Source organism: Phalangium opilio, unplaced genomic scaffold (assembly GCF_054372755.1).
Source record: "Phalangium opilio isolate 3A_F unplaced genomic scaffold, DU_Popi_V2 ptg000082l_1, whole genome shotgun sequence".
Taxonomy (NCBI): Eukaryota; Metazoa; Arthropoda; class Arachnida; order Opiliones; family Phalangiidae; genus Phalangium; species Phalangium opilio.
The window spans coordinates 4,816,725-4,835,334 of record NW_028324189.1 but is presented as its reverse complement, the minus strand read 5'-3'; the positions used below and the strand labels follow the sequence as shown (position 1 = coordinate 4,835,334).

Genomic DNA, 18,610 nt, shown 5'->3' with positions numbered 1-18,610 from the left:
ATTTCAAGATCCCTTAACTGTAAAGATATTTCTTGAGATGCCTAATTTATTCGATTCCCAGATCATATCCGACCTCTCCGATATTCCCTTACAGAGAAGGCTTAATTCTTGTTGTCTCTGAGATTATGGAATTTCTGATAGTGTATTGTTAAACATTATTCGCGTTTGGATAGCGAAGGATCAAGAAGAGGCACTTGAAAAACGAAAACGTCTCGTATAGCTTAGACTAAAACTAACTAAAAGTTATTTCATAAAGCTGAATACATAATTGGTTTTAGTTCAAAATGTACGTGAGAAACCGCAACTTATATATCGTGAGTAAACAATTTAGAATTAAAGCATATGTCAATCCAAAATTATATCACAATGAAGCTTAACTGAAATTTAACTAAAAAACCTAATGAAAAAACATCAGAGCAATTCCCACGACCAATAAAGCAAGAATTAATAAGAAACAAAGCAAATCGCGTGAGCTGTTAATTTATATACTAAAAGAAAGCGAAAGCATTTTCCCACACTTGAAAAATATGTAGGGTCTATAGTTGGTCAAATCAAATTTTTGGAGCTTAAATTTCCCAGCACCGTCGCTCTAGGTCAAAAATGTTATATACTAGGCGCGATTTCAAATAGCCAAATTAGGTTCCGGTCGAATAAACCGGAACAAACATTTCCTTGTCGGCACGCGTCCATCCGTCGATCCTGGTAGGGGAATTTTTTTCCAAACCAGTTTCCGTAAGCGACACCGATGTTCGACGGATGTCACGAAACCAGAGCCGTGTTCCCGGTGCTATACCGGGGCTAGAAAAAGGCGGCTTGAATTTCCAATCGAACATTTAACGAATATGCTGGGGTTAAATCAGGGCCCGTTAATGACACGGCGTCCACCTAGTAATGGGCTTCCTTTATTATGAAAATTTCGGGCATTACCGACATTAATAAGAGCGGCTGATTATTACGACGCAGGTGGGACACCCTATTAAATTAGACCGGCAATGGGAGACGTCTCGCATGAAAACATTTGCAACGAAACTCTTGTTTTCAGTTTCCTATATGAATTAATTTTAAACAAGTAAAGCGTAGAAAGGAATTAGAGGGACCTTTAATATTGATGTAATATATGGGAAAAGTGGTAAGGTATCGTTGTATATTAAAGCCAGATATACTTATGCACTTTTTCCTTAATTGATGTCTTAATTCGATGTTGCTTCTAACCTTAATTTCGTCCGCAGCTTAACCCTTTTGCTAAGTTATCACTCTTTTGACCACATTAATTTTTATTAGCACGAGCAAAAACGGATTGTCAAGAGGGGAATCACGAGACATCCGCCGCTTTTCGTTCAAGGTTTGATGACACCTAATTAAGACTAATCACCAATTTAGATATCGCGCTCTCATAGAACGCACGAGGTTGACACCAACCCATTAGAGGATACTTATCACTTGCGATAACTCGCTTAAAACGTTAGAGGATTGCCCAGACTGTATCGTCCCAGCACCTGCCTCTGGATTCACCAAGTAAGCAAACCACTAGATACGTTTGACCCTTCCAGCATCACTGAGATTTAGATTGAGATTCGAAAATGGATGCAGCCAAAATCAATTGTCAATATTCATACAGTTCCCTAAAAATCCTTTGGGCACACAGAAAAGGGAAGACTGTTATATTCCTTCCAACCAGCCAGGGTTATCCCATTCAAATCGAGAGGAACAATGGCGTTGCTTCGCGGTGGGTCTCTGCAAATCCGATTTTATATTGAAATGCTGGACACTCAACCATCAGAAGGGATCAAAATAGGATGACGAATAGCGGTATTCATAATTACCAAGGGCGTATAGGAGGGGGGGCTGCTAAAAGGGTTTATAAACTAATAAAAGTATTCTTCGATTTCAAAGGCCTCACTCAAAACCCTGGAGAGTCTTTAAACGCTTAATAATAGATTTTATTGAAAGAGGATTAAAAATGGCGCCGGTTTACTGCAGGATACCTTACACTTGGCTAGCTCACCGTAACCAAACCCAAGCTTATGAAACATTAGCTTATGATCCCAATCGTGACCCACTACCAGAAATACAGCACTTGATATTTACGAAATAGAAAGAATAAAAAACTCAGGGACAAGAAATAAATAAAATAAGAGTAAATAGAATCTTTCTCGGTTGGAATTTCTTGACTTTTCCCCACATTTTTCTTTTTTGTATTATTATTTTCCTTCATTTTTCACGCACCCATAGATCCCCTTAAAGGTATTATCACCAGAAAAGCCAAAAAACGCCCTAAGAAGAAGAAAAAGAAGAGGGGACCCAAATATTGGGTCAGGGCCTTGTTTACCTTACCGAATGTTTACGGATATCGTTCACTCAAAGGAAAAGGTCCGGCAGTTCCTTCAATAGGAAACGATAACTAGAAAGAGAAAGGGGCGTGTTTCCCTGCAGCCAGTCAAGCTCGCGCCCACGGAACTCAGTCTTCTTCTATTATCGATATTTTCTCTTTTGTTCAAGTTCGAGGTTGTCCCCTTCGTATTGTAGATTTCCGTTCTGACCGCGCATGGTATTCTCTTTATAAGTTGTTGCGTCTAGCTTCCCTGTCTTGTTTACGACAAGAGAAGCACGTGCTGGTAGCGGACGCTCGTGCGGGTAAACAGAATCAGACCGCAAATATAATCGAGGATGATGCTGTCATTCATACATACTGGGAGCATCTTTTGACTTTTCCGTGTAAAGCGAAGGTTGCTACGAGAGCAAATAAGAGAGTGAAGATTATGTGTACAAGTTGAGTTATTCACAAATGTAGATGCAGAAATTATTCAACTGAATCCCCATAACCATTAACAAGACGTAGGTCAATCTCATTTGGGAGTAATTTTGACCATCGTCCTAATGTTCAAAAATTACTCGGCCCTTCTTTTATAATCGAAATGTCCGAGTTCAAGCGACGCTACATCTGTCTTCGATGCCGTAAAGTCATTTTGCGTATAATAGGTCCAGTGATTACCCGGGCTAACTAAATTTATCGCTTGTAGTAAGGGACGGACCGTAGGTTACAGAGAGACAGCCCCGAGGGAACATCGTTCATCCCTCCGCGTAATCCATAAAGAAGAGCGAGGGCACCGAGGACCAGGAGACATTAGAATTACCGATATTTTATACCTCACGGGACTACGGAAGCTTTGCTATATAAGTCTTATTGGTTATTTCAGAAGCCAATTTCACTTTGGGGCCTAAGTCGATGATGGGTTTCACCCCGAAGGGCCTCAACACGTGCCTGGAGGTTAAGGGTCCTAATTACGTTATGGGATTATGACGTTTAAGGGTTCATGCGTTTTCTTCACAACTCAGATTATTATAAGGTATATTTTAGTGAAGAAACTTAGTAGGCCTACATGAAAGTCATATCTAAATCAGACCTTCTTCGGAGGGAAATTCGAAACGCAAACGTTTATTTAAAAACTCAAATAGAACTCTGAATTTATATAAATGGAAGTCGCTGTTGCACTTCATACAAGAACTTCCTGACGTTCTAAAAATCGGTATTGTGAAAGGAAAATAGGAAAAAATGCATAATTTTCTAATAATGCAAATTCGATTTCGACGAAATGAAAGTATGAAAAAAAACCTCATTTTTCAATATTTCTCTGTCGAACAAAAGATTTAGAAAATTGAATTTTTCAGAGTGGCGATTCTTACCGAGCTAAAAGAAGGTCGTCGATTAGGCCTGAATGGAGAAGGGATCCTAAAGGGTCCTCCGATCAAAATGGGGCAGAGCACCCAGTAAGGGGGGGGATTGTAGAGGACCCATGGGGTTTTCCAATCGGAGATTGAGGGGGATTTTGATCGCGTGCAAAGTGGAACCTGTGCCACGCGAAATCGTGTTTTTCGCGTATATCTCCGCGCGAACCTTGCACGAGCTCTGTGCTGTACTCGCGAGTATTATCCACGTATAGCCTGTTTCATTCAGTATAAATCCGAGCCCCTCGGCGTAAAATGAAGCGGAGACGGTGAACCCTAGGCCATATGGCCAACTTTGAGGTCGGATAAAACTACCGACGCAAGCCCCGACTAACTATTAAACGTTTTTGATGTTCCTTAGACTAAACACCTGAAAAAACCCTTTTTACAAGCGTTCCAAATTAAAAAGGTTTCGGGGAAACAACTCGCGTATAATTGACTGCATTAAAAGCCTGTTTATAATTCAAACAGTTATTCTTCATTAATTTACAGCTAACTATAACGAGAAGTGGAGTATAGGTGAAAGTTTTAAGGATATGACACATGAATGTAAGCCTATATTTTATTAAAAGTATGGGGTTTGAAAGGATTTCTAAGTAAATTTAGGCACACGCCAAGGTACTCTGTTACTGACAGTTATGGGAATATCTCAATCCATCGATTTCCATCGCATTAAACAAACTAATAAATTTAAAATTTGATGAAGAGTATTTCAAAAAATTTAAAGCGATAGGGGTTTTGGGTAAGGGCATCTGTCGAAGCGCGTGAAAAAGCGTGGGTAAAGCAAAGAAATAGCACGAGGACCCAGCTACTTTTCAGCACCTCTTTTTGACTCTTCGGAAGAAGAAAAAAATTGAACGCGTGTCTGTAATAGTCGTGTTTACCTAATGAAAAGAACTTGCTCCATACCCTTTTTGGGGGTCCTGATTCACCTCGAGTTACGTATTTGGAGTAACAGGGGTTCGAATTAAGATGCTTTAAAGTCATCCTCTCCTCTACACTCGTTGCTATACGGGAGTAGTTGCGGCACGTGTCTGCCTGCGAGGAAAGCCCAACTACGAGATCTATTTTTGGGGGGTCCATTCGGCGCGCTCCATTGGCACCGGTTCTTTGATTGGGCATTGGAAAACCTTTCTTCTCTTATTATTAATGTCGTAAAGGTTTAAAGGGCTCGATTTTTATAGTCATTGATCACTCCGGGATAGGGTTACGGGGTGGAGTGTAACGCGCGACTTTGTTTGCTACGAGCGGCCCTATTGAACCCTGATTTTGGAGAGCTTCGGCTGGATTTTGGCGAACGCCAGGTAAACAACGAGCCCCTCACCTAGACCTAGCTTCTGTTGGCTTCGATTATCGCCGTCGGTTGCCCGGGTAACCCCTCTTTTTCTCGCCCATCGAGTTCGACTTCCCGGTGTAATGCGAAAAAATTAGGGACTGATTTCGAGAAGAAATAAAAAGGACTCGATCTTTGAACCGAAAGAGTTGACTTTATAAGTTCCGTGTTTAAATAAGTATTATTAGGCGTTGTAAAATAATATTTTAAGTAGTGTGTATGGCGTCTAACATTATCAATTATGTAAAGAATGATTCAAAGTATCGCTAGGCGACAAGTGGGCGGGACAGTTTGGCATTGGAAAACGCACCTGTGATTTCGTATCCGAGTCGTGTCGCCGCTTCGCTTTGAACTCCGTGCAAGCTGCTAGACCCTTACGAGTAAAGAGTATTAAACTAAAGAGCGATCTTGTTTAATTTACTAATCTAAACCCATACAAGAAAGTACTAGTATAAATTTCTTCAAGCACGTTGGGTTCAAGTTTAACAGATGGTTTTCTCTAGCCCTTCAGTCGCTTGTCGTTTGCTAGGTTTCCTAAGTATGGCTTTCCAATTAGCACAGTGGCAGAAACCAATAACACTGTAGAAAACTTATAATCTTAAAGGACACTGAAGCTAAAGGCTATTCTATTTAAGTTTTTCATAGTCCTTACGGACAACCAACGCACGTCGTTCTGAATTTCTGCCAGCAGTGACATGACTGTAGTTGAAGATGATAATAAAACCACAAGAAATTTAAAATTCACCCCTGTGTAATTCAATATTCACAGGAATAGATGCAAATACCTTATTTACCAACAAAATTCCAATACATAGTTCAGTTATCTACATACTCTAATACCCTTCATCGTATCATAACGCCTCATATAATCTAACAACCCAAGAGTTATGCAAATACTCGGGCAAGATTTATGTCCAAAATGTTCATTCAAATGATTTTTTTCTTCACACCAAGGTATCTAATATTCCCTGTCAGAATTTTTTTGTTCACTGGCGAACGGACACCAAAGCGATTCGAAAAACTCAGGGACCCGAGTGACCCAGATCCATAAGCTTAAAAAACTTCACCGGGGCAACCGCTACGGGTCGGGCTCGGATTTTTTAGCCATCTACACCCAGGAACAAGGACCCACGCTCAATGAGTTTTCTGGATCAGGTAAAAATCGCGTAGGGAGTAAGGCTTGGCTCCCAAAAAAGCTTTGGCTTAAGCCGAGGAGAACAAGAAGTTCGTTCATGCAGGCGGGATTTCTTGAGCGTTTTCTCTCTCTCTCTTTCTCTCTCTTCTCATTTTTCTCTGGAAAAATGCACCCAGGTATAGTTAGGACTTTGAAAAGAGACCCCAAGCCGGGTAGGTGAATAGCGTCCCATTGGAACCGGCTTTTAAGTCTCTCAAAAATCTTTTTCCGGGGACCCATGGCTTACGCGCGCGCCACGAGCCATTGTTTGACCTCCACCCCCGAGTCGCGAGCCCGGCCACCCTTTTATGTTCTTTTCTTCCCAACGATTTTCATTCTTACAAAAAGTCTGCCTAACCATGAGCGCGTCCTAAGTATAAAAAGTTCCCGCGCTTTTTCGTTTAAGAAAGGGTGCTCTTCGAGCTAGTCTTCGTACATCATTTTTTTTCTTCTTTCTATGATATATTCAATGAACATTGGAGGGAAGAAGGGGATACCTTATGGAATCCGAGCTGAAACGATGAAGTTGAACCGATTAGAATCAACAAATTGTGAAGGCTACTTACGATATCGCGAAAAGATGCGAGAAAAACACGAATTCTGGACAAGAGATTTAAAGGAGATACGCTTATGAATGAATGAATGTCAGAAAATATTACAAGTCGAAATATTTTTCGTGATTTTCTTACGTTTGACCGTTTTTTAACAATGAAAATATTGAGAGTAATTTTAGAGTCACTTCCTCTGATTTTTCTGTAGATCTCAGATTTAGATTTAAAATTACGTCCTAACCTTTAACCTCGACGTTAAACTAATTCCTAAACGCTTCAGTACGAATAACCAACAATTAAAATTGCCTTATTTAATAAAGATGTTATACGTCAGTACAGGAAACTGGTCGGAAGGAAACCTTATTAAAAAATGATAAACTGTTAAGGAAAAACGGTTACTGAAAAGATCAAGCGTTGCAGATCGCTTGTGAATGAATACAGATATAATTCAATCATTCATTAAAATTAAAAATAATAATTTTATAAAAATAGAATCAAAAATGATTATAAGAAATAAAAAATTAGCCACTATAACATCTTTTGTGACATTTTGAAAACCAAAATGAAGGCCTCTTTAATCCGTCAGGTTTTTAATTTTACACGTAATTTTAATTACGGTAAAATTTAAGAAACGGCACCAAAACCCCTGTCCCTGTCCCTGTCCCTGTCCCTGTCCCTGTCCCTGTCCCGGACGCGTCCGCGAAACGAACGCTTACGATGAGAGAGAGAGGGAAACCGGTCGCGTCCGCGAAACGTACGCTTACGATGAGAGAGAGAGATCGCTAGCGTACGCGGTGGCGATACGAAGCTCCGCGTAGAGAGAGAACTGCCTGCCTGGTATATTAGTGAGAGGGGGAAGAGGGAGAGGGGGCATCCCGCTCGGAGAGAGAGGAAAGAAAGGTAGTTTAAATCTCGCGGGCTTTTTTGAGTGAAGGGAAACAAGATGATAATTTTCGTGCACTACTGCACTTTTTTAATTTTACACGGAATTTTATTCCGTTAAAATTTAAGAAACGGCACCATGCGCGTGATACATCAGAGATTATGCTGAATGGTTAGGTTAGGTTAGGTTAGGTTTCGTAAAATAGAGGGGACGGTTTACGGTCATAGTGATTTCTGGTTTAGGGGATCCAGGATTTGGTTTTAGATACATTATTTGATTCGTATGGTTTTGAAAAATTATACTTTAGTGGGGTGCACAATTTAGTTTCATTAATATTATTTGAAATGTGACGTTATTAGAAATTAAGGGGATACACGATTGCGTTTCAGAAATGTTTTTAGTTGTACGATTTATTGGAGATCAACTATACGGGGGGTCACGTGAGCCGTGTAAAATTACTATTAAGGCCCAGCCCTTGGGCCATCTTGTTACTTATACGTTATTTATAAAATCTTGGAAAAAATTTGTTAAAAAGATTCGATTCCAAAGAACACGTACGCTGGCAACGTACAAACGTCTTTAGAAAATATTAAAAATTTAAAAACACAAAAAGAGCTATGGAGAGAGAGAGAGTTAGGAGGCCCACATACGTCTATTTCACGGTCGTAAACAAAAACTAGACCCAAGAGGGAACCAGTCTTCGATAATCCGGTGAAAAAGAGACCTTATAAACGGATAAAAAGGTGGGCATCAAAAATTAAAACTTCTTATCAAAAGCCTTTGGAAAATATATACAAATTGCCCCTGCTGCATGATGCGCCAACCATGAAAGTACAGCTCGGATCCGAACCCTTCCATCCCAAAATTTTTCTCTTGGGTCCTGTATTTTTGAAAAGGCGTATTAAATTTCCCTACAAAATTTTTACGTTCTTTTCAGGGTGCTCTGGAAAGACCAAAGGAGTTCGAGGCATCATCTCCGATTTCAAAAAGCCGTCCCGAGTTCAAAAAATATCTCCCATTCGCGTGGTAGGATGAGATGGGCAAATACCAGAAGTGGATTTCATGGAGTGCAAGGACCCATCATAGTTCTTGTAATGATGATAAAGAAAATACGCTGATATAAGTTCTTAAGATATGTTCCATAAGTTTATCATTGGTTACCGAGAGCTTGACGTAGGTCATAGTTCCCGCTTGTCTCAGTAAGTCAGGTGAAGATTTTGATTCTAGGTACCCCAGTGGGGGCGTAGATGAAGATTATTATGGATGTTAATCATCTTTCGTTTGTCAATGAGTACCCAAGTCCCAAGACTTCAATTCGTCTCAACAAGAACGTCAACTGATATACTTTGGTTCATGCCCAGCACTCGCGTGGTAGCTGGCGGAAAGGCAACTTTTCCGATGGTCTGCAGGTTGTACCTCCGCTAGTGCAGCATGCAAGCGCCAAATCGAACCCATGCGTATTTCCCCTTCAGGCTAGACTTTCCTACAAGTCTCTCTCTTTTATCCACGCTCCCATAGATCCCTCCCATAAACGGAACGGGGGTCCGTATAGGATAAAGGGGGTCGTCATTCATATAGCACGGCGTCGGTAAGGTCCCGTCGGCATAGGTTAGTCTAGCTTGATCAGGAGAAGGACCCAGCCTGAGGGTTCCTCGCGACACGGTCTCATATACATAGAGTAGACCCCAGTTCTCTCCCAAAGGTGCTACCATATCCCATAGCAGCACGACCAGGGACGGTCGGTGTCAGTTTTATACCTCGAGCGTGCATCGACGCGATAGAAAACTAGATAGAGGAAAAAAATCTATAAATCTCCGTTGGAAATTGTGGAAAACTTGTTCCGGGTTGGCACGCTACTTCCCAGGCTCTAGGCTGCTGTAGGCTCTATTAACAAGAATCCCGAACCGACTGGATTTCTAACGGAAACTCCGGAATACCATAAGGTAAGCGTGCGCCAGATTTTTAAAATTAATGCGTGGGCGATTGAATGCTTAATTATAATTGTCTAGGGTTGACCCTAGCTGTTAGAGCTGGGAGTTGTAAGGGTAAGGTAGTAGTTAATATGCAACACCATAATCAAAGTTTAGTTGTACCGTTCTTCGAGTTAGAAACCCCCTTGTATTTGTTGTAATGTGCATTAAACAATATCGTCTTTTTTGTAGCCTTTGCCATATCAATAAGTTCATTCTAAAATGATCCAAAAACAAATATTTGACCCCTAGGATTTGCTATCAGATAAATGTTCATTTGCAATCTTAATTGCCCTTGCTATATCAATATGAGGTCATTTGTATAATAAGACCTTTTCTTGAGAGTTTGCATGGCAAAATGAACAAAAAAAATATTTGATCCTAATGATTTGCAAAGAGACAAAAGTTCATTTGCAACCATAATTAAAACATTGCATAATAAAATACGCCTAACAAATATTGGGCCTCAAAACCACATGGATGGTTTTCCATATTCTAGAGGGCCGGTAGGCCCTTCTAGATAAGATCCCACACCCTCCCGTAATGTTAAATGAAAATTCACAGATTTTCGCCGATTTTCCCATAGGAATAACATGGGGTTTTTGGTGCTTCTGTACATTGAATCATTTAAAAACTAAAGCGAAGTTACGTTTCGGAATACTTTCAAATTAACAAGTAACTATTCAAGGTGTGCCTTTTTCAAGTTTCATCAAAATTAATTAAGTCTAAGTATGTTAATTTAATTAAAAATGTAAGTACCTCAAAAGATTATTCTACAGCAGACGACGCTAATTGTTCATTACTCTACAGTAGACGACGCTAATTTGCCCTTTCAGGCTTTCACCGCCTTGAATCTTTAACTTGATATTTTTCAATAAATATAACACTATATTTATTAAAAATTTCTCTGGCGGGTCTATTTTTCGTTTAATTATGTGTCTCGGTTGAAATTCTATACTTAAGATACCTTTTTAATTTATATTTTAGATGTTAGTTTCGACCAAGGCTTAAGTTGCCTTACTTAGGCCATGGATTTATAATAGAAGCTTACGCTTCATGGATATTTCACTGTAGCCTTCAGTAAGGCATAAGGATAGATGGATCAGTTTTTGAAATAAGGATTTTTTTTAAAACTGGACCTGTGGCCTAGGTATTTTAATTAAAATAACTGGCCACGGTGCCACTCACTGTAAACGTACAAGGGCAGTGAACGCAGTGTCATGGATAATTGTAATCGTAGAGTGGACTGTAAAAGATACGAATTTGATAGTTTAAAAATCGTGGCAGGATGTTGGTTTTGAAGTTGACTATTAAGCTCGGGTTCTAAAACGAATTGTGAGCCGTATCTCGTCCTAGAAGTGAAAAATTTCGCATTTCAGGCAAAAAATTGTTTTATAATAGATTAATACAAATGCAGACTGAAGGAACAGATATTATATAAAAAAGGACTTGGTTTGCCCAAGCCTGAAAAACAAAACGATAAGAGTTTTTTCCAGTTGACTGAAGCGCGGATATTTTATTTTTCTATATAATTTTAAAGACAATCCGTATTTTACTACTCTTTAGAATTTAATTCAATCTCCTGATTTTACTGGTAATGGATTTATTTCCTATAAATTAATTGAAATAAAAAATTACTTATCTCAGATTTTTCAACAATTCCATTTTCGTAAAATTTAATCATGAAAAATCTGAGATAAGTAATTTTTTATTTCAATTAATTTATAGGAAATAAATACATTACCAGTAAAATCAGGAGATTGAATTAAATTCTAAAGAGTAGTAAAATACGGATTGTCTTTAAAATTATATAGAAAAATAAAATATCCGCGCTTCAGTCAACTGGAAAAAACTCTTATCGTTTTGTTTTTCAGGCTTGGGCAAACCAAGTCCTTTTTTATATAATTTACTTTGAATCCAAAACATTTATCTATCTCTAAAATTGTTCCAATCGTAATCCCCTGTAAATATACTTATCCTAAAACATGAAGCTCAAGAACGTAAAACAACACTCTAGGAGTAATACGTTTTGAGGCGGGAATTTTGGGCGCCAAACTACTGGGGAACAGGAGGGCTCTATGTATTTTGACGCGGAGAATTTCAATCGAAAGACCGGTACTTGAAAAGTCAACAATGAGGGAGAGGGAAAAAATTCAGCTCGGGGTTTTAAAAAAAGGGTTTAAATGATGACCAGTTGAATTCTTGGTTAAAGAGAACGATGGAACGCGGTAGAAGAAAAAAAACTGTCGGCGTTTTAACATTAGGTGTCCCCTTTTTTCATCTTTTTGGGCCCTTTTATATAATAGCGGTTGTAGATTAAGGTATTCGATCATTTAGGCAAAGGATAAGAAACCAGTTTTCTGTTTAAATCCATTTTTTCCTTCCTAGGGGATTTTCATTTTCGCCTTTAAGGGATCAGACACCTTTCTCGTAGACGTCAAATATGACGTCTGTGTTATATAAACATTGAATAAACGCAGATTGGTCCATCAAATTGGATTAAGGCTTAATAATGCCCGGAAAATTTCCACATTCAAAGAATTTTAGTCCGGAGAAGCGAGTTTTCAATATATTTTATCCAAAGGCTGCATGCAATGTCAAAAAATTTGGAAATGTTATATCTGGAGTTCTGGACTAGTTTGAGAATATGAAACTTGTAAGGCTTGTAGTTAGATAGATATCAATGTAGGTAAGCTGTATGTACCTGAATTCAGGTAATTGTTCACTAATGGAGGGCTTTGGAAAGTTTAAATACAAGTGAATGAAATTGTTTGCAAAGATTTAAAAAAGTCTCAAATTTTTTCAAAGATTTGCAAAAAGTCTTAAATTATCTTGACCAGTTAATTGAGGGACTTTTCACCTCATTTACTAATAGGAGGTATACATAGTCTTCAGACTAGGAGGATCTATACTTTTACAGCAGGAGGCCAGGCTACTTGGCGAACTAAGTGCAGTACCAAGTAGCCTGGACTCCAGATAAATGGTATTAATCCTCCTCGTCTGAAAAAGATGTATTGTACAATTGTTTGTTTATGGCCCTAATCACTGTTCTGATATATCACATTACTAAACCAAATTAAAAAATGCATGCATCCATTAGTTAAATAAAAACCCATGCACTTTTTATGCATAGTCTAGCATGATAACTAAAGGTTAAAATTAAATCAGAAAAATCTTCCCATATAAAAAATGTCTTCGCAAGTAAACCTATCCGGATAAACGTCTTTAAAAAATATATAAAAGCATTTCCTTATCGAGAACTGACAGACCAAGTTTGGAATTATTGAAACGTCAAACATTTCACCAAGTTTTCTATGAGTAAAAACAGCATTAACCTCTTCCACAGTTCACGATACGCGTGAAAAGAAAAAAATCGAACGAACCTTCATCGATACCTTCTGTCATAGCTATAGGCAAAAATCTTCCATTCTTAAGAATTATCAGAGCTTTAATACCAGATCCGTGGAGAAATTGGGCCTCCGATTCGAAAGAAGCAGCGCGGGGTTAATCGCTCGCCAACCCTTTTTTTAATAAGAGTGGTAAAACGGCACCTCCCTTTATCTTACCTTAGCCTCTAATACCATAAAGCCCACACCTCTGCCGTATCACGATGTACGCGAAACTTTAACCCCACTACGACTAAAAAACTTACCAATATTTTTTGAATTCTTTCCCATATGAAAAGTGTGAGCTCTATTTGTCCGCCCGGCACACGACCCTTTTAGATATTTCCCGCTCTTTGGATAAGCCCTTCTCGATTCATCACTTCGAAATAGTTCATCCCAATCTAAAAGAACTTAAAGTACAAGCTTATCCTAATGCATTCCAGTAACCCTACGAACCAGCATACTACCAATAGAAAAGACGTAGTGAATTTCACAGTAGACTACTTTTTATAAAAATTCTTTTATTTTTGGGACCCCTTTTTTAAAAATCCGGCGGAAAAACTCTTTTCGGGTCCCTTTTGGTTGACGCGAAACTTTAGGGAGCTTTACTCGGTTCGAGTGTTTGTTGTTGAGGTAAGATATACCCCGGTATCCCCATAGAGGGACCTTAGGGGTTAGGGGTGCTAAAGTTTGACCCGTCCGGGGTCACGAGAGTCTCTATGCTCGGGTGGATACTAGGGTGTCGCTTGCTGAATTTCTTTCAATGAGCCGTGCCCTTAGTTCAGCCCTCTTTACGAAGTAGAGTTCATGAGCTCCACGTTGGATGGTCGGATCTAAAACAAGATTTTGTCCGTTCCCTGACTTTTTCTATTCAATTCTGAAATTTTTTTCATCCCCCCTTGCAGCATCCGAGAAGAGATTTTATAATGTTTAGAAGAGCGAGCGCTTTTTCAGAAATAGCTCTCATTCTAAGGGATTTTCAAGATTTTTAGGCTTCGTCGGATAATTTTCTAGGGAGGTATAAGGAGCTCAATATAGGAGGAACGGGGAACTTATAATAACGGTCACCCTTGGCTCTTTTCGAAAGTCCAGAATAGGTTCTTTGACCTTTTCACCCTCCGCCCTGGAAGGAGACCTAAACGCGTATACACGTACGTCTTACAGATAAAAATAGATCATTTTTACCGGGTTGTTGAAAGACGACCGATCTTAAAGAACAGGTCATAATTTTTGACATGCGTAGTAAGTTTTGGTGACATTCTGAAATAATTCTTGTCCAGTACATCAAAGCGATAATTCTTAAGCCTAACCCCAATTCTGCAGCTTCATTCTTCTTTAAGAAAGAACCTAAAACCCAAGCTGAAATCATATTAATATATCCGTTCTTCTTCTAGGGTGAAGGGTTATTTAAATTAACTAAAATAAAATGATTAAGATATTTTTGTCCCACATGATAAAATTCACTCAAGACTTACACACATATTTTTACTTGTAATTTAGCTTAGAAAATCCTTTACAATATTCTTTCCAAAAACAGTTGCATTTTGACAGAAATACTAGAGAAAAATAAGTTAGAAATAAATCAGGGTCTCGTATTAAAATTCCTCATGAATATCATGATAGCGTTGCATTCCAAAACTTCCTAGTAAGCTTAATAAATCAAAGATTCTCATGGAGGTTAATTGTTATAATGGGAACGCTACTGAGGATCATGGTATCCATAGCACAGACAGTCCTTTATCAAATCAAGAAGAAAAGAAAGTCCTGAAAGGGAGACGGATCGACCTTCTTGTCCCGCTTGCGCTCCAAAGAAAGAATTCTTCCTTCAAGCCCAAAGCCGCTGAGCCGTTGCGAGATGCGTCTAGAAAACTGTACCACATTGATTGTTCAGTAGATATAACCCTGGAAAAGCCTACACTCTCTCATAGCTCGTTAGATCATTCGTGTTGGGAAGTAAATGCCTATTGGAATGGATGGTAAAGTGAAAATCCAAGCCCGGATTACGTCTCCCCCCTTAGAAACCAAAACTTCTTTCAAAGATTTTTCCAAACTTTTTTTTTCACCTTCTCAAGCCCAAAGATTTAAAAGAGATCTCCACCGCGGGTTTTAAAAAACTCAGAAAACGCTGGTGCGGAATTGATATTATTATAGGAGAGATCTTTGAATTTACCAAAGATCTCAGCGCCCTCGATGCGGCGGCTATGGTATCGAGGGTATATATTTTTTTTTCATTAAACCAGACATATCTTTACTTGTCCGGCCGCGTTGAAGCTCGAAACAAGAAAATGGGAAGATAAAGACCGCGTTGCAAGGTCGTATATCTTTGAATCATGGAATAAAAAACATCATAAGGGGTTAGTAGAGGCCCGCCTCTAATGCCTCCCCAAATGAAAATATTAAACTTTTTGCCGAGCTAGCTAACCCTTCGTCTCTTTTCTTTAAGATGGGATAGTCAAAACCCCGACATGGTAACTTTTCGATCCTTTTTTTCAAGCGATTGGGAATTGGTAAAAATGAGGGGGGGAAACGGTGGTAGCGCCTTAAAAACCTGATTGGAACAATTCGATACAGTGCCTCCTATAAAAATATTTAGATCCCTAGTGTAACTTTTTTCTGGTCTTTGCTGAAACGAATAAAATATTAACATATGGTCGTGTTTCGTTGTCTTGTATTTCCACAGTTGTATGTTGGAATCGAAATAGGAATGACTGCGGAGTTGTCCTCAAACACCGTGGATTCCTCGGAGGTATCCGTCTACGACCCGAGGTCGGTAGACTCTCCCGTCTCGGCTTTCGGAAGTCGATGCGGTCCCGCCTCCAACAGTACCTCGGTGGCCGATTTGGATTGGGACACTGATACGTCCCAAGATACGAACGGTATGTTGCGTACGCGCATCAAATCCGAACCCGATGAACAACAGGATGACTCCAACATCACTATGACGTCCGACGCCTCCATCCTCAGCGCACCCTCCATCACCGCCAAGTTGGAAGACGCGCCAAAACGGGGGAATAAAGGCCAAAGTAAAGGTAACAACGGTACGTCGGGACCGAAAAAGAAACGCTACAGCAAATCACGGGTACGAGCCAGAAGTCCGCAAGCCATCATGAGGGTCAAAAAAACCAGGAGAACCAAAGCAAACGACAGGGAACGCAATAGAATGCATAACCTTAACGACGCGCTAGAAAGACTTCGGTGTATTTTACCCTCAATGCCCGACGAAACCAAACTAACCAAGATAGAAACCCTCAGGTTCGCTCATAATTATATTTGGGCATTATCGGAAACGGTAAAGATGTTGGACGGACGGGCCGTCGTTGAGAAGCCTAACGATAACGCCATGGACACCAGCGGAGACGCGGTGGTACCTTACCATTCTAACGCGTCATTGACTCCATCCGGCGTGAATTCCGCATCTTCGCCTTGCGGAAGTTACTATTCGCCCAATTCGAACGCGTCCGGTTTTTGGTCCAGTACTAATGGAAAGTTAGACGCTCCGTCGCGCAATGGCAGTTTCCAAGACTACAGCGAGTCCTCTTGTTGTTCGGACGAAAGCGGCTTCGCGACTTACGAGCATTTATGACCGGAGACGCCTTGAAAAATTCTTATAAGCCCAATACAAATAAATACAAAGACCGTTTCTCTAACCCGTTTTCGTACGGTGCTACGCTCTCCAAAGAGGGTTGAAAGTCGGACACGAAAGAATTCTACAAATAAAGATACAATTCGCGAAAAAATTTCGTATCGCTTGGCCGCGTTTTCAACCGCGCGGAGCTCTCGCTACACGAAAAATCGTAGTAGCGGAACTTGTACTAATTTTTAATACGTGTAGATATAAAGAAATGGACAATAATATTTTTGATACTAATGTTATAACATTTTCCCTAACACGAAATCGAGAGTAAGGGGAAAAGTATACGTACATTTAAAAGTTAGAAACCAGTATCGTGAAAATTCCAAAGAATGCCTTTCTCCCAGCAAAGTGATTGCGTAAACTTAACGTTTGCTACCGTAAATGAAATACTATAGTCATATAATATTTTTATACATTTATATATAAGATCTAATAAGTATTATGACGAATTAAATAAATGACGAGTTTCTACATTTATGAAAAATAATGGCATCTATATTTTGTATTTTATTATTATTTTTTTTTTGGAAAACCAATAGTGTATATGTGATAATATTTTTTATTTTTATACCTTCAACAATTTATTTATGTGTTTGTGAATAATTTTTTTCTATAAGTATGATTGGAACTTAATTAAAAATTTAATAAATGCCAAAATTATGGTTATTAATCATTCCCCGAAATTCAATCGCGTATTGTTAACCCGTGAATAAATTTTTTTTATAATTTTGAATGATTGAATGTATTTCATCACGAGATATATTTTAAGCACAATATTTAAACTAATAAATATTTAATTTTAAAATCCCAAATTATAATTTCGGATTAAAATTAAAATTAAATAGATATTAAAAACATATAAGTAAGCCTATAAAGTAACGAAGTAAAGCTTGATGACCTCAATGCCAAAAGTGTTTCGCTTTCATTTAACAAACCAAACAACGAGTTCAACAGCAGTCTGTCACCGTAAAAAACTAACTTTTCCTAAAATTTCTTGACACGCCGTCATGCTCGCAGACTTTGCACAAGCACTTATGGGTCTTAGAAGCGCGAGTTACACAAAGAATTGGTAACAATTGTTCAGTGCATTAAAAACGCAAGCTTTACGTCAAAAAAACTCAGGAGTTAGAATGGGCGCGACACCCGAGTAAACAGTAGCAGTCACTTCATCAACAGCGACTTAACCTACATCTTAAAGCCATTCAATGTCGCCCGAATAACGTCAAACAATGGATGATGGTAAGAAAAAAATATCACGCAGAGGCACCCAAAGGTAAGCCAATACCTTTTTTGATTGTATCAATCTGAACGGTGTAGAAGTGTCGTTGGAATAGAAGTTCCTCGGAAATAGACCATCAATCGCTTTTCAATCAAGACTGAAGCGGGGGATTTTAAGGTACGGCGCGCTACTGGCTGGCTGGCTTAGAATGGGTCCTAGTCTCGAGTAGGTCTTACTTTACACTCACGCCCTGGTACTGGAAAGAATACACCGGAAACTTCTTCCGATGGAGGAAAGAAACCAGGAGCATTCGCGTGTCAAGTGTAGTTAAGGTTGACGACGAAGGGAACCGTGCATGGACCTTTTCCTTTTGATACTACATACATACACCTCCTTTCGGTCGTCTATACACAGGCCAAGACGTAGGCGAGACCGTGAGAAAAAACTTAGTCCCAAAGCAGGAAAAAACAGAATTTTGACCAAGAAAGTTCATAACAAAAAATAGCTGGCTGCATGGTTCCATTAAAAATGTGTAGGATTAAAATGGGGATATACTGTACCATCAAGTAGTTGAATGGCTCATGCAGTGAATGAATCTTTAGGTTTTTTAAATCGAATTAACAGTTTTATAAGATTTTATGTAATTTTTTGATGGTAATATTGTTTTCGTAAATATTAAAAACTTGTTCCATGGTTAATTAAATTAACTGGTACTTCATGAACTTATCTTTAAT

General features: G+C 39.1%; 1 protein-coding gene across 1 annotated transcript; it reads left to right on the top strand.

Moving 5' to 3' along the window:
* The first annotated feature begins 9,077 nt into the window (after nucleotides 1–9,077).
* Nucleotides 9,078–17,469, top strand: tap (Basic helix-loop-helix neural transcription factor tap). Its single transcript, XM_089847868.1, has 2 exons — nucleotides 9,078–9,610; nucleotides 15,704–17,469. The coding sequence occupies exon 2, from the start codon at nucleotides 15,728–15,730 to the stop codon at nucleotides 16,604–16,606; it is 879 nt and encodes a 292-aa protein (XP_089703994.1). The 5' UTR covers nucleotides 9,078–9,610; nucleotides 15,704–15,727; the 3' UTR covers nucleotides 16,607–17,469.
* Nucleotides 17,470–18,610: the final 1,141 nt, after the last annotated feature.